The sequence below is a fragment of the Myxocyprinus asiaticus genome, chromosome 30, assembly GCF_019703515.2.
Source record: "Myxocyprinus asiaticus isolate MX2 ecotype Aquarium Trade chromosome 30, UBuf_Myxa_2, whole genome shotgun sequence".
Classification (NCBI taxonomy): Eukaryota; Metazoa; Chordata; class Actinopteri; order Cypriniformes; family Catostomidae; genus Myxocyprinus; species Myxocyprinus asiaticus.
In genome coordinates, this window is record NC_059373.1 from 35,742,341 (window position 1) to 35,762,045 (window position 19,705).

The window sequence follows — 19,705 nt, forward strand, 5'->3', positions numbered from 1 at the left end:
GATTGCTGTGAACTGTAGAACAGTAACTACTTTCCATCAGGGGATTTTTTGCGAAAAAAGTTTTAGCGCATCAAAATAAAGCTGATGGAAACGCAAATTATCGCTAAAATTTCACAAGTGTCGACATAATATTTTTCCGTTTAACTAGCGCATAAACTCTATGTCGAAAAACTGGTTTGGAAACACTTTTTGTTGAGAAAATTGTCATTAACACAAAAATGTAGTGTCACATGAAAGAATTTACCCCAATCTTAAGCCTGTGTTAATCATGACGACAAGGAATGCATCCTTGAAAGCCAATTTATTGTACGTGATTATGGATTGATCTTAATGGCATAGCACAGAGCCGATGCCGCAAACATGACACTCCCAGGAGTGCCAAAACAAATAACTCGTATCATGCACATCGACAAGTGCACGTAGAACAAATTAATGGCCACTGTTTTTTATTAATTTAATCGCAGTAGCCATCCGTTTATTTATTAAAGTTGCTTTTCCACACCATTCAAAATAACAGATGGCAGTCATGGAATTAGCCCATAATAAATCATTTCTGTGCACAAAGATGTTTTAAATTAAAAATAAATACACAATACTAGGAGAAAAGCATCAGTGTGCATCAATTCTATAAAATTATTGTTTAGCTTACTTTTGAAAAAATGCTGGCAAAATACCCTATATTAAATTAAATTAAATAAATTAGCCTACCAAATGAATAAAGCATTAAATAAAAGAATTAATTCCCAAACGAAATATTTTTTATTTTTAGAACTATATATGTCTTTTCTTTATACAAACTTAAATTAGCCTTACCCTGTTCTGTAGATGAAAAAAGTCAGCTGAATGACATTCTCAGAATGTTCTACACTTTTTTCAAGACTATAAACTATCGGAGTCACTTGATGCCATGCGAGGATCGGATGTGTGAACGGCGAGCTCTGCGCACTTTGCTAGTTTTAATACTTTTTATGACATAAACCGATGAGATTTGATACACCGTTCCATAACTATTCTAGGAGGACAATATGTCAAAGAATTCAAAATCCTCTGCCTCTGGAGACATTAAAAGACACTTACATGCTCAAGCTGAAGCCCATGGGCAGGCCGCAAGCCTGGGAGTCGATTCAGTCGGAGAGGTGCGGGAAATGTGGCGAGAGATGCTGAACATGGCGGCAATGCTGACGAAGGTCATTGCTGACTTGTAGGATCTTGCCGTGATACGTCGATCGATCACTGCCATAGAGGCGAAGTTCACTGATGTGGTTACAAGAGTGGGGGATGTTGAGGAACGGATTGATTACTTGGAGTTATCGGATAGGGAATTATCTGCTAATCAGCTAGCGACCAAGGTGGATTTGGAGCGTGTCTGGGAGAAGTCGGAGGACATGGAGAACCGTAGCCGTCAGAAACATCCGTATCGTTGGAATCCCTGAGGGAGCAGAGGGACAGGATACGGTGAAATTCCTGGATGGGCTCTTTCTGAATCTGCTTGACATAGCAGGCCATTAGCTGGAAATCGAGCAAGCTCACAGGGTTCCTGCTCGTCGATCCGCAGAGGCAGACAGGCCCCGATCAATTCTGGCCAAATTTCAGAGATCATCCGATAAAGATCTTGTGTTACGCGAGGTGTAAAGGAAGGCTTTCTTGGAGGAACCACAGCATTTTCTTGTTCCCAGACTTTGCGAATTCAACAAGAGAGAAGAGTGATTGAATCAAATAAAGTAAGAAACTTTTACACCAATGGAAGTTCGCTTTTGCACTGATATTCCTGGCCAAATTGAGAATAGATACTAAGGATGGCTGTAAAACATTCACATGCCCACAGCAAGCATTGTCCTTCACAGAGTCAATGAATTGAGCAAGTCATCTCATTGTACTCACGTTGCAGACGTGTGGACCGGTTCATTGAACATTCGCTTGACTGTTTGAAGATTCTGTGTGCTTTTTTTTGTGCTGGTTCCGCCTAGCAGCTGGAGTTTATTTTGTAGAGTGGCACACCTTTGGGACAGTTTTGTGGATGAATCTACACGCTCTTTGTGCTTATTTCTCCTGTTGGCTGGGGTTTGTTTTGTGGAGTATTTCTTGCAAAGACATTGGAGTGATTAAGTCATTTGTTTGCACTCATGTTGCTGCCAAGTGGACCGGCTCACTGAACACTGGTTTGACTGTTTGAAGAATCTGCGTTTCTTTTTGTGCTGGTTCCGCCTAGCGGCTGGAGTTTATTTTGTAGAGTGTCACACCTTCAGGACAGTTTTATGGATGAAGCTACACACTCTTTGTGCTTATTCCGTCTATTGGCTGAAGTTTTTTTTTATAGATTATCTTTTGCTGTGTAATTCTGTCTCACAAAATTTGTAAAGTTGTCTCGGGGGTTGTCGTAGGCGTACATGGACTGTTTGAGTTTGGAGGGATGGACAGTAGTTGGTGCTGTCGTGCACGGGGTTAATGCACATATTTTTCTTTTTTTCTGTTTGTTTGATTCTGTGGGATGTTTGGGGTTTGTTTGTCGCACTAATGCTGGAATGTGGTCTTTATAATCTTGTTTTTGATACACTATCTATTATTTCTTATATGTCAAAATGTCAGATGTTAATACAGTGCATCCGGAAAGTATTCACAGCACTTCACTTTTTCCACATTTTGTTATGTTACAGCCTTATTCCAAAATGGATTAAATTCATTATTTTCCTCAAAATTCTACAAACAATACCCCATAATGACAACGTGAAAGGAGTTTGTTTGAAATCTTTGAACATTTAATAAAAATAAAAAAGGGAAAAACAAATCACATGTACATAAGTATTCACAGCATTTGCCATGACACTCAAAATTGAGCTCAGGTGCATCCTGTTTTCACTGATCATCCTTGAGATGTTTCTACAACTTGATTGGAGTCCACATGTGGTAAATTCAGTTGATTGGACATGATTTGGAAAGGCACACACCTGTCTATATAAGGTCCCACAGTTAAATGTTAAAGGCTGAAATCAATGTTTACATGGAGATCAACTGGTCCTCGGTATCCTCTGTGGGCGTGGCTTGGGATGCACTTAAAGCGGTTCTTAGGGGCCGGATCATACAGTATGCCTCATTCATCAAAAAATCCAATGCACGAGAACTTGTGGAGTTGGAAGGAAATATTAAAAGTGCAGAGGCAGAGCTGAAGCGCCGTATGTCAGCTGATGGCCTCAGAGAATTGACCCGATTGAAATCTAGATATAATACTATTTTGTCGCAGAAAGTGGAGTTTTGGTTATTCAGGGCAAGACAGTCATACTTTGAGTCTGGTGACAAAGCAGGGAAGCTTTTGGCTAGATATATAAAGCAGAGAGAGTCTCTTTCTATCATTCCCTCAGTGAAATCTGCTGGTGGTGAAATATTTACCTCGGCCATTGATATTAATAATGCCTTTAAAGAATTCTATCTTGATCTTTATATTTCCACGTCTTCATCTACTGATGAAGATATTAGAAACTTTGTGAAACCATTAGATCTTCCTAAACTGACGACTGAGCAAAAAAACTCTCTTGATTCTGAGATAACCCTGGAGGAACTTAACGAGGTAATTAAGTCCCTACCTACTGGCAAGGCTCCGGGACCAGATGGTTTTGCTGCAGAATTTTTTAGATCCTATGCTACAGAACTGGCCACACTTTTGTTAGAAATTTATACTGAATCATTAAAGAAGGGAAAACTTCCTCCAACCATGACACAAGCCCGGATCAGTCTGATTCTTAAAAAGGACAAAGATCCAAGCGAGTGTAAAAGTTACCGTCCAATCTCCCTGATCCAACTAGATGTAAAAATATTGTCAAACATTTTAGCTAACCGATTAAGTAAGGTTATGACATCTCTTATACATATAGATCAGGTGGGGTTTATTCGGTGCCGCAGCTCTTCTGATAACATCAGGCGTCTCATCAATATCATGTGGTCAGTGGCGAATGAACAATCTCCGGTCGCTGCCATCTCACCTGACGCCGAAAAGGCATTTGATATGGTAGAATGGGATTATCTTTTTAAGATTTTGGAAATGTATGGGTTCGGGAGTACATTTATTGGTTGGATTAAGTTACTTTATAGACACCCTGTAGCAGCGGTACAAACAAATGGATTAATTTCAGATTATTTTACTCTGGATAGGGGCACTCGACAGGGTTGCCCACTTTCCCCGTTATTGTTCTGTCTTGCCCTGGAACCATTAGCAGCTGCGATAAGAAAGGAGGATGATGTTCCAGGGGTGACAGCGGGAGGTGTGCTTTACGCAGATGATATTTTATTATTTGTCTCTGAACCTACTAGATCTATGCCTTGCCTCCACAGAATTATTAATTCCTTTTCCAAGTTCTCAGGATACAAAGTCAATTGGTTTAAATCCGAAGCTTTGGCGCTGACAGCATACTGCCCAGAAACGGCTTTCCAGCCGGGCGACTTCCAGTGGCCCAAACAGGGCATTAAGTATTTGGGGATTTTATTCCCAGCAAATTTGTCTGATTTAGTTAGAGTTAATTTTGACCCTTTAATAAAAAGGTTTTCGAGCGATGTCAGCAGGTGGGCTTCATTACATTTATCGATGATTGGGAAGGTTAATGTTATTAAAATGAATTGTATTCCAAAATTCAACTACCTGCTTCAGTCTCTCCCTATAGATGTCCCCCTCTCTTATTTCAAGCAATTTGATAGCATAGCGAAGTCCTTTATTTGGAATGGTAAGCGCCCCAGGTTAAATTTCAATAAGTTACATAGGCCGATTGACAAAGGAGGGCTAGGCCTACCCAAGATTTTGTTTTATTATTATGCGTTCGGTCTTAGACATTTGGCTCATTGGTCGCTTCCACCTGAGAAAGCCCCTCCCTGGTTTTGTATTGAAAAGGAAGTTCTTGCTCCTATCTCGCCACTGCATAGCCTTTCGATTCAACCACCCGGAGAGGTTAAGTCGCATCCCGTTATTTTGCATTTGCACTCGATATGGACAAAAGTGTCCAGAGTGTTTAATTCTGATATTTATTTAAATGTTGCCTCGAGCATATGGCAGAACCCTAAACTATGTATTAATAAATCCCCTTTTTGTTGGTCAGATTGGATTGTGAGGGGGGTTAATGCACTTGGTGACATATATGAGGGTGGAGTATTGAGATCTTTTGAAAATTTGGTTCAACATTTTGGCATTCCCAGATCTCAGTTTTTTAAGTATTTACAGCTTCGCCACCTACTCTGCACTATTTTTGGGAGTGGCACGCACCCCCCTAAAGCGGCAGGTGCTTTGGGAGAGGTGATTGCTGCTTTTGGAAAAGGCCATGAAGCATCAGTGTATTACTCCCTACTAATTCAGAGTCTGGGGGATGAAGCCTTGACTTCTCTCAAGAGAGTATGGGAAAAAGATTTGAATTTGGTATTGGAGGAGTGAGTGTGGACTAAGATTCTTAAAAATGTCAAGTCTGTATCTAGAGATGCAAGGGTTCGCCTTATGCAATTTTAGATTTTATTGGACCCCCTCTAGATTATATAGGCTTGGTCTTAAAGACACACCCACTTGCTGGCGATGCCAGTCAGAAGTTGGAGACACTACCCATGTCTTTTGGGGGTGTGTTAAGATCCAGGAGTTTTGGTTGAGGGTTCAGAGGTATTTGTGCGACGTTTTGAACACTCAGGTTTTGCTTTGTCCCAGACCCTGTATTTTGGGTGATGGGGCGGTCATGCATTTAGGGGACAATCATATAAAAAACTGGGTTATGACCAGTCTCATGATCGGCAGGCAAGTAATTTTAAGGGGTTGGAAGTCAAATGGAGCACCCTCTTTTTCGGAGTGGTGTGTGGAAATGGGGAAGGTAGCTGCATTTGAAGAGGCGGTAAGTAGAAGGCTGGGGTTGAGGGACTTATTTACTAAAAAATGGGGCAAATATTTAGTTTAGTTCTCGGGGAGGGGATGTGGAGAGTGTAGTTTAATCATGTATGTTTATTATTTTATTTATTTGTATATATATATAATATATTTTATTTTATGTAAGTGTATGTATGTGTATGTATGTATGTATATATATATATTTATATGTATATATGTGTATATGTATATATATATATATATATATATATATTATTTTTGGGATTGTGTGTATGTTATGTGGGACCACAGGGGTGTTTGTTAGGGGTCAGGGATTGTATTGGTAGGGTTTAAATGTAAAATGTTGATTCATTATATATGTGTTGAGTTTTTTTCACTGTCATATGCCCATGAATCAATAAAAATGTTAATTACAAAAAAAAGAACACACAACACAGTGCTTTAACAACGGATGACTGAAGCGGAACCTCATCGCATAATTCATTACTTATGTAGTTGTATCCGGATAACGGATAAACATTTGCATTTTCACCTTCTTTGAATGTGGTCAGAATCCATTCCTGAAAACCTCCGAATGTGGTTTCAGTGATCCGATCACGATCCGATCACAGTGCATCTTGGGTGCATTTACACCTGACATTTAATGTGGTGAAGTGCTATCCGGTAGCGATCTGATCACCAAAAACGCATGTAAATGCAAGGTGTAAATGGGGTCTTTCTTCCGCCAAGTAATTTATTTCAAAATTCACCAAAAAGAATTAATCAAACATAAATCTCAAAATAGCCAAATATCGGCTGATTAATCAGCCTGGCCAATATTTCGGTCTATTGCTTTTTTATAATATTATGAAACTGGCACACCAGGCCCTTCAAACATCTACACTGCTGTTTCATGTCCAATCAAACATGATGAATGACCACACTGATGGAAAGAGAGCTTAAATTACTTGCTGTAGCTATTCAGTCCCAGTCTACAAAAACAAACTATAAAAGACTAAGTAAAGCAGATAAGACAGAAGTAATTTAATCAAAGAGATGAGTCATCCCTTCAGAACTAATATTTGGAAGGATGAGTCTGTACTTACCATTTTCACTGCTATGAACATAAAAACAAATGTTAAAGGAATTGTTCACCCAAAAATGAAAATACTGTCATCATTCACATTTATCTATTTACATTTTGATATGTTCCTCACACAAAGCTATCGAATGACATCAGAAGACTTTAAATACTGTGCAGGAGTCACATGGACAACTTTTATGATTTTTTTTTTTTAATGCTTGACAGACATGGTCTATCATTGTATGGAACAGGGAATTCTCAGTTTGTGTTCCACAGAACAAAATAACAGCATACGTGTTTGGAACAGCATGAGGGTGAATAAATAATGACATAATTTATACTCTCGGGATATTCCTTTAACTCCTCTATTTCAATCACTGTTTGGCTTACCTGTAGGCGTCCGTCCAGTGTCCTCTGGATGGTCACGCATTTGCTAGGGTGCACTCCATTGGTGGTGATGGCGGTGATGAGAGAGTCCAGCTCGTCCTTCTTCTCCTTGAGTTTCTTCACCAAGCTTTCGATAGCGCGCTTGGCGAAGCCCTCATTCTCGCCGCCCTGCCTGTGGCACATGAGACTGTGCACGATACTGAGGCAGGCATCATTACTGTTGGGAGGATTCACCGACATCCTGCTGCTCTGACAGATGGAAAAAAAAACACAGCAGCATCAACACGCACATCTTAGTCACACTGCTTTCACACTTTACCTTACATGCTAACAAACAGTACAGTAATTCTTCATGTAAATTTGTGGCAAAAAGTACACACTTCGCCTTTAACTGATTATACTCAGCCACTATGGTGTCATTGCAGCTATATATGAGTTTGAATTTGCAGATAATATGGGCAGAACTTCACAGTGCATGTGATGCAAGAGCCCCTTGTGAGAGTATGAGATGTTGCAAGTTTTCTGGAGTGCAGTGGTAGTTGAGAGCTAGTGGAGCGCTGACGGATCCTGACACTTCAGATCTAATTTGGGGGGAGCCTCTCTCAGACCCTTATTATCAGACTCAGAGACACTCTCCATGTCATCTGCCTTTAATATGCAGAGCACCAGAGGAACAACTTTACATTAAAGCAGTTGTTCTCCCAAAAATGCAAATTCTCTCAACATTTACTCTCATACCATCCCAGATGTGTATGACTTTCTTTCTTCTGCAGAACACAAATGAAGATTTATAGAAGAATATTTCAGCTCTATTGGTCCATATAATGCAAGTGAATGGTGGCCAGAACTCAGAATGTCCAAATATCACATAAAGGCATCCATACAACTCCAGTGGTTTAATCAATGTCTTCTGAAGCGATCTAATCGGTTTTGGGTGAGAACAAACCAAAATATAACTCCTTTTCCGCTTAACATCTTGACATCAGAAGTCTCCTTGGCAATCATGATTTCAAGCTCGATTACACTTCCTAGCGCCATCTAGCGCTCTACGCATGCGTCAAGTACTAGGAAGTGTAATCGAGCTTGAAATTATGATTGTGCCTAGAGACTACAGTGGCAAGATGTTAAGTGGAAAAGGAGTGGTATTTTGGTCTGTTCTCACCCAAAATTGATTGGAGTGATTTAATACAACTAAGTCGGGGCACAAGCTGAATAATTGGTTAAGAGCTAATGATCAATCATTGCAATGATCGCAGAATAGACGAATAATCATTCTAATAATCGTTAGATTAATCAATTATCAAAACAATTGTTAGTTGCAGCCCTACTTACTATCAAGTGCTATGTGCTTATCTGATCAATTTCTTTTCCACAACATGCTCAGAAAAGTCTGAAATAGTTCATTACAAAAAATACATATTCTCTCATGGGAAGTGATGGTTACCTTGATATTTTTATATATTCTTATTGGCATACAGTGAAACCATAAATGTGGGAGCCAGGCAAAATCAGTTTGTCATACAAAAATCTCATTCATATCGCTCATTATTGTTCAGGACAAAGTGATATAGTCACATATAACTAATTATTTTCTTTCCAGTACATTTATTCTGCCACTTACTTTTAATAAAAAGAAAAACACAAGTAGTTTTTCTACTGTTGGAACAACAACGTGCCAGAAGTTATATAATTGATAACCATCCAATCAGAAGGCGTCGTCAAGCTGGTGACATATAGACAACCTTCGTCCAATCATTTGAAGTATAAATATATCAATCCCGGGAGTTGCCACAATACGGGTGGGGAAAAAATAACACGATTTGGAGGTTGCATTTTTCCCTCTAACATTACATTTTTACTCCACTGATGGTAGGTTTACGTTTGGTTAGGGTGGTTCAGTTTATAAAACATGCATTCTTCTTTACTGTATTGCAGCATGAACAACTAAAAACAACTCACTTTTGGCGCCCCTCCGTGGACATTTTACACAGAAAATGGAGCTCACCCGTGCCCATACACCCAACAACACTTACCGCTTTGGCCACTGGGGGCAGTGTTTCACATTTCGGTAACAGACCGATTTTAACCAAAGAAAAGTCAACCTACTGTATCTGATTTCACTGTCAGATCCCTGCTATCGGAACACACCTGAGATCCATTTTTGGGTCACGACACACCAGTTGAGAACAACTGTTCTAACCGAAATCCTGCTCACATGCATTATTCTCCTCTTTAGATACAGAAGCAGACTGGGTGTATTACTCTCTTATTACATCATTTAGTACGGTGCACCGGAGTAAAGCACAGCTGTCTGAGCCGAGAAGCCAGCTAAAAAATATCCAATTATGACTAAACTAAAGTCTATGGTGTAATCAACCATCAGACATTAACGGCGAGCAGATTTAACATGTTAGAATGACTATAATCCTGATATGATTGATCTATGTTTAATGTAGGCCCGATTCAACAGGACTAAATAAAGAAACAGGAGGCCCAAAATATACAGAAGCCTGTCCAAGACATACCCCATATCCTATCGAATGACATTACTGCTGTTGGAGTACATAAAAAATGATCATGCCTTACAAAGTTAGAGCCAATTCAAACTGTTGACTGCTCTGCGGGGAAACAAACGCAGCGGCGACGTTGCCATATTTGGTCACATGACGTCATCGAGTCCGCCGTCTAAACATTGCGCGAGCTCCCGCTGTATAATTTAAGCATGGTTTAGTTGAGATGACATGCAAAACGTTTAAGCGTTCTACTTAACTAATAATCAATAACATCAAGGTGAACTGTTTTATTAATAACATATTGAACTTGCTGTTGGGGGTGCAACATGCCAGTGTATCGAGATGCTAGACAGTCACGAAATATTTCTAAGGGCATAGATGAGTGTTATTACGACACAGACAGACACACAGACACACCTTTTGACGTTTTATGCGATATAATAATCTATATCCGGCAGACCTGAAGCTGAAGCCTGCGCAGTGTCTTGCGAGTGTCTTTTCTCGATTAGTGCTCCGTGTTTTCAAAAAAATTACAAAAAACGTTAGATACTCACACATCTGTCGGATTATTAGACAATCTCAAAAGACGGGCTTCTGGACAAGGACGGAGAGGTAGAAATCCGTGTCCCCTTCCCCTCCAGCTTCTAATAAGAGCCTACCGGCGTCGATACGGGACAATCAGGCTCGCTGTCTCCGTCCGCGCATCCTGCCCGCTCCCCCGAAGCCTCTCTCCTCGCGCTCGGTACAATAACAAAAGCGGGTACACATTGTGCGCGTGAGCGTCTCGTCGGGCTCCAACCAATCGGGGCTCGAATTTCAAAAGGACGGCGGCGTTCAGCCAATGAGGATGCGGCTCTCACGGCTGGGCCCCAGGGCAGAGGTCTGTCTGGGTCGCGTCTGGATTGACATATCGGCGCGACTGTTTTTTTAAGGTGGCGCCGCCGAGATGACTCCGCCCCATATCAGCCTCCTCGACTCGCTCACCCCGCCCCGTTCATCTCTGCTCAGTTTCCGGCGATGATTGAAATTTACAACAGCCAGTGACGGCTACTTTTAGACTAGTGCCCAAGAGCTGCATGCTTTAAAGTACAGAAAAAAAAAAGAAAAAAAAGTATTTCTAAAATAAGAAGCATATGAGAAATAAGCACCTATTTACTTTAATGCAGTTTAATGCCAAATTTGTCCCAGCTGAGTGAGCATACATGCATTTTATTATTAAAGAAACAATTTAATCTTTTTTCCAAGTAAAAAAAGGAAATGCATATTTCTTTTTAATTTTAATGTGTTTCACTGAACCCTCTGATGCATGAATTATTAAATCCCAAAGGAAAAAATATCGTAATGTTTCTTTATACTGTAGTAATATATTTTGAGAGTCAAGGGCGTAGGTTTGAAAGTTGGTAGGGACATATTGCAAAGAGGACATTATTCAAAATGTTGATATTAAGAGTGCAAGAAAGTATAGTGTCTATACGCACAATATTTCCTCATATAAAAAGTCTAATTTTCTATTCCTCTGCCCCTCCATATTAAACATTAGCCTGTTGTTGTTGTATTACTAGCACTATTTTGATCACGAAGGTCTAATTTTATTTCTTGTATTTTATAGACAAAACATGTTTTTCTCCAATGTGTAAAATAAAAAATGTATTGGCTAAATGTATGCTATACAGTGTGTGCAGAAAATCTGAAATATTAGTTACAAATACAAACATCCTTGAGCTACATATATCGACTTATTTTGACGGGCTGCTTGCTCGACTCTCACACACACGCCTATGTCGTCATAGAAACACACATACTAGACGCTTGCCTAATTTCTGCTCCCTGTATTTTTATAAACTTTATATATGAATGCATTAACCGCAAGTTAATTTGTTTACCGAAAAAATGTGTAGGCTATATGGTGAAGCCCCACTGGCCACCACTAAATTCTTAAACTGCAATGGCAATCAGTTATCTGTGCAGTTATATTAGCATTTAAAAAAACGTGCACCTCTAGTTCACCCCTTACCTGGTACAGTTGCTCATATTCAATGGTGTCTTCCTCAAGAGGGTGCTTACTGCCTGTATACGCAGAATCTTCAATTGGGCCGCATTTAAAACTCAGATGTTGTTGTTGTTGTTGTTTTTTTTTTTTTTTTTTTTTAATCTATTAGTTTTAAGGATTGAACATAAGATACAAATGGAAAATCGACCGTGTAATTTTCAGAAAATGATTGAAAAGCCCTTATACAGTAATTACAAACGGCTGTGATTGGTGCATCCTGAACGTGCACCTTTTATGCGCCGCTTCATAAGACGTCAGACAATAATTTACTCATGAATATAATAAAGAATTTTTAAAAGTCATTCAAGTAAAAACATATTATAAAGTTAAAATATTTTCTAAGTGGTAAAACTGCCCAAGTGTTGGTCGGGACATTTTTTTGATTCTCTGAAAGCTGACATGTCCCTATCATCCCTTCCTAAATCTATGTCTTTGTTGAGGTACAGATCAATCCGTTGAAATAGACGAAATGGTAAATATTCCATTACTTGTGCATCACCAGCTTAGTCAGCCATGTTGAATTTATGTTGTCATAATATATCATTTAACGTCACGGTTAAAATGGCTTTAAACCTCAGAGACCCAGCATAGCAGAATTGCAACATTTGTTTACAGCAATTAACCAATATAATTTTTTATTATTATTAAAAGTGGTAAAAAAATAAATGTCACAGCTTGCTAAAGTCACATAATCACCTCAAAGAAAAATGTGCTTAAAAGTCAAGCTTTTTCCATAGACTGCCAATGTTTTGTGGTCACACAAAATCCGCCCCAAAGATAAAATATGCTTAAAAATTAAAAAAAAAATTATCAGTGGCTTCCTAAAAACACATTCAAGGAGGAAAAAAAAAAAAAAACATCATCAATTTCTATGTTTGGGTCTCTGAGGGTTAAAAATCTGTCCACAATAGCTGACACCATACTGTATATACAGTACCAATACTGTGAAATCTAGTTTTATAATATGAATCAGTCAGTTACCTATTTAAAATGAAATTAATCTGGTTCTATTCTTTAGCATTATTATCATGTACTAACAATGAACAAACTATTTGTACAGCATGTATTAATCTTTGTTAATGTTAGTAAATAAAAATACAATTGTTCACTGTTAGTTCATGTTATTTAATTTTACATTTACTAATTTTAACAAATACAACTTTTGATTTTAACTTTTGAATGTATTAGTATAAACTGAAATTAACATTAACTAAGATTAATAAATGCTGTAAAAGTGTTGTTCATTGTTAGTTCATGTTAACAAATGTAGTTAACTAATGTTAACAAATGGAACCTTATTGTAAAGTGTTACTGTAAATGTAATTCTCTCCTGCCATCTCTAAAAATCACATCGTGGTGACTAATACAGGATAACACAAGCATGCATATTTATAATCAATCATATGATCTTGCCTGTTTAAAATGGGATGATTTTAAAAAGGTTAACTACTTTTGGCACAATTGTAACCATCCAAACTTCACATGTGGTCAACAACAAATATGTACAAAACCAAAGCTTTAACTTTTTCATTAAACTTCTTGTAATGCAGTAAATTTCAGTTCGATTTTCAGCAATCTGTCTTTAATCTCTCTCAACAACAAAGTGACTTTTAGGAGGCCCCTCACATGACTCCAACTTCCTTTCTTGATAGATTCCCTCCCTTGACCTTTGACCTGTCCTGAAATCTTTTCCCTTTCAGCTAAAGCAAGAGGTCACGTTCTACTGCCCTTTCTCCTCTCCTGTTACAAAGCATGGCCTATTTACATAAGAGATGTGCATACCTAAGATTTTGCTGCTGATTTGATTATAATGCAATGCATTGCCTAGGATGCCTAAGGAAGATAATTTCCCCCCAAAAATGGTATATTAATTACACACTTCTATTGGCCTGATCTATCATTTGCAACCACAATCTACATATACTGATGAAACTTGTGTTCATTAATTAAATGAACAATAAAAATGAAAACCAATGAACACGATACAGTCTTTGGGGCACTGTTTAAGAACAAATAATACAAGTTTTATTAGCTTTCTTAAAGGTGCTGCAAGCGATTTTAGTTTTCTGAAGCTTTCACGTGACTGAGCTGTTGAATTAGCCACGCCCCCTCAATCCAAAACCCTGCCCTCCAAAGATAATTTTGAGACCAAAACCAAGCAAAAGTGCAGCATTGTTTGTTCCTGTGGCTGTCAAATTCAACAGTGGCACAACAGCGCCCTCAACTGACAAACATTATGAATCATAGCCTCAATGATTCGCTTCAAATACAAAACTATGAGAACGAGCAAAATGATTGACAGGTGAAAAGCGTCAATGTCCGCAGACACATTTAAAAACAATTTTTTCCCCTTTTTCACCCAATTTGGAATGCCCAATTCCCAGTGTGCTTTTTTAAGTCCTTGTGGTCGTGTAGTGATTCAATCCGGGTGGCGGAGGATGAACCGGGTGGCGGACTGAGACCAAAAATATGGAATGAAAATAACAAACTTTAATGCTAACTGAATATTTTCAAGATGTTCAGAAAAATTTTCAAAACTACATTTTTTATTTTTAGATCAAAGATGCTAATAGGAGACTTACAAACATGTTAGGTCTAAATATTATATCTGACAGTACTGACAAATACCTATAAATATTTGAACGCTTAATTTGCAAATAAATTGCAAGTTCACGTCTTTACTATGAGAGTGCAGATTTCAGTTAAATTTATTATATTAAGTCAATCCTTTCATACAAAATATTATAGGTCCACAAAGAAATGAGTGCATATGAACACTGTTGTCCCCCTGACTACTCTTAAATGAACAGGCTAACATTAATGTTGCAGTTTGCTGCTATAGCCAGTGCTTTGCTAAGCCCAGTGCCTTTTAATGATGCAGGAGGATTTTGCTCATTTACAGCACTGGACTGTGGCATTGAGCACAGTGTTATGGTGCATTCCCAGTATCTGAGATCCAGGACATCATGGTTTGCTAGGGGACCGGGAGGAAAATGCTCCAGATGCCTCAAGCATGGTCTTCCTGCGAGCTGTCTCCTTAGCAACATTATGGTTTAACCTTCGCAAACGTTCCTGGAGGCAAAGATGTGACAAAAAAGAAGACAGTGAGCAATACTGTGCCTGTATGTTTTATAAATAACTGATCCTTTATATGCAACTGAGACTCTTACCTGTGCATTCTGGAGAATGTTGTTGACAAGCACCACTCTTCGCCTCGCATTCAGAAGTTTTTTAACATATGGGTCTAGATCTAGTGCCACTTTCTGGTGCTCATTAATCCTACACAACTCTGAAAAAGAAATGTGCATAAAACACAGATGATGATTCAGTACACTGTACATGAATTCAGAAAAGAAGAATTTTAATACATAACTTATATGAGCTTTGGATTACTAAATTCCCTGTTAAGTACACAGTACATACAGAGTCAGCGTGTTAAATCATATTCTATGACAAAAGAATAACCAAAACCAAGCAAACACAGAATGTTCCTCTAACGTTAGCATATAGTTAGTTCCGGTTTTATTTTTAGTTTTTTTGGTTCTCTAACGTTCTAGGAACGTTTGTAGGTTTTTTTTTTTATATAACATAAACTAGCCTTCCCAAATTGTTGTAAGGAGGTTTTTATGTGACAACATTATAAGAACTTATACAAACATTCTCTAATACTTAATTTTAGGTTATATTTTTAATTCACACTTTTCATTATTTCCATTAACATACAGTATATTTGATTATTTTTCATAACAGTTGCAGAGGTTTTTGATCAATAAGTGCAGTACAACATATAATTAAACTTGGAATCGAAAATCACAGTTAAAGGAATAGTTCACCCAAAAATGAAAATTCTCTCATCATTTACTCACCCTCATGCCATCCCAGATGTGTATGACATTCTTTCTTCTGAAGAATACAAATTAAGTTTTTTTTAGAAGAATATTTCAACTCTGTAGGTCCATACAATGCAAGTGAATGATGACCAAAACTTTGTAGCTCCAAAAATCACATAAAGGCAGCATAAAAGTAATCCATACGACTCCAGTGGTTTAATCTCTGTTTTCTGAAGCAATCTAATCAGATTTTGGGTGTGGACAGACCAAAATTAGGGGTGGGTAAAAATATTGTTTTTCTGATTAATGCGATATTCATTTGAATGACTTTGTTATCGATTCTTAAATCCCAAGATCGATCTTTCACTCAATGCGCAACCCTCTAATACAATGAGAGGGAATCACTCGCATTTGCAACCAAATTTCACGCTATGTGACTAAAGTGAATATATCTGTCAACTGGCTAGTAAATGTTTAAATTTCACTCACCAGTAATTGTGTAATTTAGTCGTAATGTGTTCAGCAGCGAGATCCTTTCACAGCGTGCTGAGAATAAAAGTTGTTACATGTGTGTGTGTCTGAAGACGAGAACCACGCAACCCATTTATCATTGAATAATGTCTCATTTAATACCCTTTCTGTTCTTTACGGTCAGTTGTTGATCAAAAACAACGAAAACATTTTTTAAATTCCAATCATGAATCACACAGATGAGGTTAAACTTTAACATGCGCTCATTTAAAGGCGCTGTTTACAGAAATGCCATTTTTTGTTAAAGAGACTGTAACGGTTTTAGCTCGTGTTCAACAAATCAATGTAAATAGTACAAATTATGCAATTTAACAATAAATATGTAACAAAAACAATATATTAAATATAATTTCTTATTTATTGAATACATTTATTTGTTCATTTTTAAAAAGCCAATGTCACCAAAATTTTGGAAAAGTAATAAAATATAATAAGTAAAATGTGTATTTTCCTATTGTACCGAGTTAAAAGGTCCCCTGTATAATTAACAGCATTAGCTGGGAGATAATTTATGTTATATGCAAGTAAAAGGGACATTTTAATTGAAATAAACACATATGAATCGATACTGAATCGAATTGAAATCAAATCGAGAGCTTATGAATCAGAAGCTAATTGAATCAGGAAATCTGTAACAATACCCAGCCCTAACCAAAATATAACTCCTTTTCCACTTAACATCTTGCCACTGTAGTCACTAGGCACGATCATGATCTCAATCTCGATTACACTTCCTAGTGCTTAACATGTGCAGAGTGCTAGATGATCGGCAAGAAAACTTCAGATGTCAAAATTTATTGTGAAAAAGGAGTTCTATTTTGGTCAGTTTTCACCCAAAACCGCTAGGATCACTTCAGAAGACATGGATTAAACCACTGGAGTCTTATGGGTCTTTTATGCTGCCTTTGTGAGCTTTTTGAAACTTCATAATTTTGGTCACCATTCACTTGCATTGTATGGACCTACAGAGCTGAAATATTCTTCTAAAAATCTTCATTTGTGTTCTGCAGAAGAAAGAAAGTCATACATATTTGGGATGACATGAGGGTGTGAAAATAATGAGAGAATTTTCATTTTTGGGTGAAGTATCCCTTTAATAGGATTTGAACGCATTGTAATGAACAGATAAACAAAGTTGTTGTTTGTTTTTTTTTGTTTTTGTTTTTTTTACTTAAAAAACCGTTTCTCTCTTTGTCTATTATGTTAAATACAAATTGCATTATTGCAATATAACATAATCATGTTTCACCAGCTTACCAGATGCTAAATTGTCGATGTGTTCCCTCAGTTCCACTTGGCTTTCTCTGTGGAAATTATAACAATAATAAAAGATGTTACTGTCAATATACACGCTTTTAAAGTCACGGCTATGATTCATACCTTAAAAGTATACATCGTGCAACTGAAAAATAACACAAATAAATGAATTCCGACAACTGTCATGGTATTTGTAAGTAGCAGTGAAAGCATCTCTGAGTCACGAGACCTGCTGTCCTGTTGACAGTCATTAGCATGCTAGCAAACACACTGAATCTCTTAATTCTGATCAAACGTTTGCGGGTTTTAAACAACTAGGATACTATTCCCAAAATATGATACCTGACTGAATGCACATGTAAATCAAGCTGTTGTACAGCTGGTCTCAAGAGGTCCAGCAAACCCTCGGCGAGAGCATCTTTTCCTGAAGGGGTTTCCGCTACTGTTAGCGCTGCCATCTTTGCTCAGTTTGAGCTTTGATTTGACTAGCACGACTCACTGCGTACATTACAGATTCTCACATTCACCGATCAGCCACAACATTAAAACCACCTGCCTGATATTGTGTAGGTCCCCCTCGAGTTGCCAAAACATATATAGCATTCTGAGATGATATTCTTCTCACCACAATTGTACAAAGCGGTTATCAGAGTTACTGTAGACTTTATCAGTTCAAATCAGTCTGGCCATTCTCTGTTGACCTCTCTCATCAACAAGGAGTATCCGTCCACAAAAAATCCCATACATTTTCTTCATATCTGGGAAATTATTTTTAACGATACCTTATAAACCCCTAAAGATAGACCTACCATGAGTTCTGAGGGGTTGATAATTGATGGTATATGCTTCTGTTGAAGCCATTAGTCCATTTTTTTTTTTTTAGTTTCAGTATAAAAAAAAATTAATTAATAAATAATGTTTAATAGTGGAATTTCTGGTCAAGAACTGCACTACCCATGAACTTGCAGAGAATGACCAACCAATCAGAGAGTCGTAGACAACAAAGTCAGAGCACTTCTAATGGTCCCTACAACTTAGCCTAAAATAGCATAACGCGCGCAAGTCTATGGATGGTACACTGGCCATACATTTTGAATGGATGTCTATGGAGGAGATGCTTCAGTGTGCTGAATAAACTGCTTTTGTGAGGAAACAGCTCATCACTTAATGAATCATCTGACTTTCCGCTAATCTTCAACACGTTTTACAATAAACAATCCTTTAAAATGAACTGTGTGGAGTTTACATCGATAAATTGATGTTTTATAAGAGAAGTCACGGACGATGTCACTTTATGGCTCTCGCCATTCATTTTTATGGTATCTGCAAACGGTGACTTACTGTCATAACACGCTCGTTGACCGTTACGCTTTCAGCTTTAATAGAGCCGCGGAGGTTGTTATCTCAGTAATTAAAATAATCTCTTCTTTTAGCCCACAGACGAGGACTTAGGATGAAACGTGGACAGTCCGCTCCAACGAAATTTGCATCACGCATACTGTGCGTGTCCGATTAGCAACACGGACAAATTAAGTATACTTTGGCCTTCAGTCTACCTACACTCTCAAACTACACACAAATACATACTGTATATACACTGGCGGCCAAACGTTTGGAATAATGTACAGATTTTGCTGTTTCAGAAGGAAATTGGTACTTTAATTCACCAAAGGCTCATTAAACTGATCACAAAGTATAGTCAGGACATTACTGATGTAAAAAAAACAACACCATCACTATTTGAAAAAAGTCATTTCTGATCAAATCTAGACAGACCCCATTTCCAGCAGCCATCACTTCAACACCTTATCCTTGAGTAATCAATGCTAAATTGCTAATTTGATACTAGAAAATCACTTGCCATTATATCAAACACAGCTGAAAGCTATTTGGTTAGTTAAATGAAGATTAACATTGTCTTTGTGTTTGTTTTTGAGTTGCCACATTATGCAATAGACTGGCATGTCTTAATGACCTTAAGACATGCCAGTCTATTGGATAATGACATGCCAAAAATGGCAAAAAACAAAACAAAAAAAAAAAAAAAACTGAAGATTTCAAACAAAGGTGTACACTACAGTCTTCAAAGACAAAGGACAGCTGGCTCTAACAAGGACAGAAAGAGATGTGGAAGGCCAGATGTACAACTAAACAAGAGGATAAGTACATCAGAGTCTCTAGTTTGAGAAATAGACGCCTCACATGTCCTCAGCTGACAGCTTCATTGAATTC

General features: G+C 37.9%; 2 protein-coding genes across 5 annotated transcripts in view; both read right to left on the reverse strand.

The window, feature by feature from the left end:
• smad10a (SMAD family member 10a) overlaps positions 1–10,715 on the reverse strand; it is a 47,588-nt gene extending 36,873 nt beyond the window's left edge. For 2 of the 3 annotated variants that reach the window (XM_051663203.1, XM_051663201.1), the window contains exons 1-2: positions 10,360–10,715; positions 7,296–7,536 (exon numbers count right to left, since the gene is read on the reverse strand). In XM_051663203.1, coding sequence (XP_051519163.1) covers positions 7,296–7,532 — 237 coding nt within the window. In that variant the 5' untranslated portion in view covers positions 7,533–7,536; positions 10,360–10,715. Of the gene's footprint in view, positions 1–7,295; positions 7,542–10,359 lie in introns of all 3 variants that reach the window. The other variant, XM_051663202.1, reaches the window with a different exon arrangement.
• Positions 10,716–13,852: 3,137 nt separating this feature from the next.
• On the reverse strand, positions 13,853–18,183 carry LOC127420782 (SNARE-associated protein Snapin-like). Of its 2 annotated transcripts, none has more exons than XM_051663325.1 (4): positions 18,030–18,183; positions 17,474–17,520; positions 15,026–15,144; positions 13,853–14,927 (listed from the first exon to the last, which is right to left on the reverse strand). In XM_051663325.1, exons 1-4 carry the CDS (start codon positions 18,074–18,076, stop codon positions 14,820–14,822), a joined length of 321 nt encoding a protein of 106 aa, XP_051519285.1. In that variant the 5' UTR covers positions 18,077–18,183; the 3' UTR covers positions 13,853–14,819. The 2 variants fall into 2 exon arrangements, with proteins under 2 accessions (XP_051519285.1, XP_051519284.1); XM_051663324.1 differs by lacking the exon at positions 18,030–18,183 and adding an exon at positions 17,816–17,978.
• Positions 18,184–19,705: the final 1,522 nt, after the last annotated feature.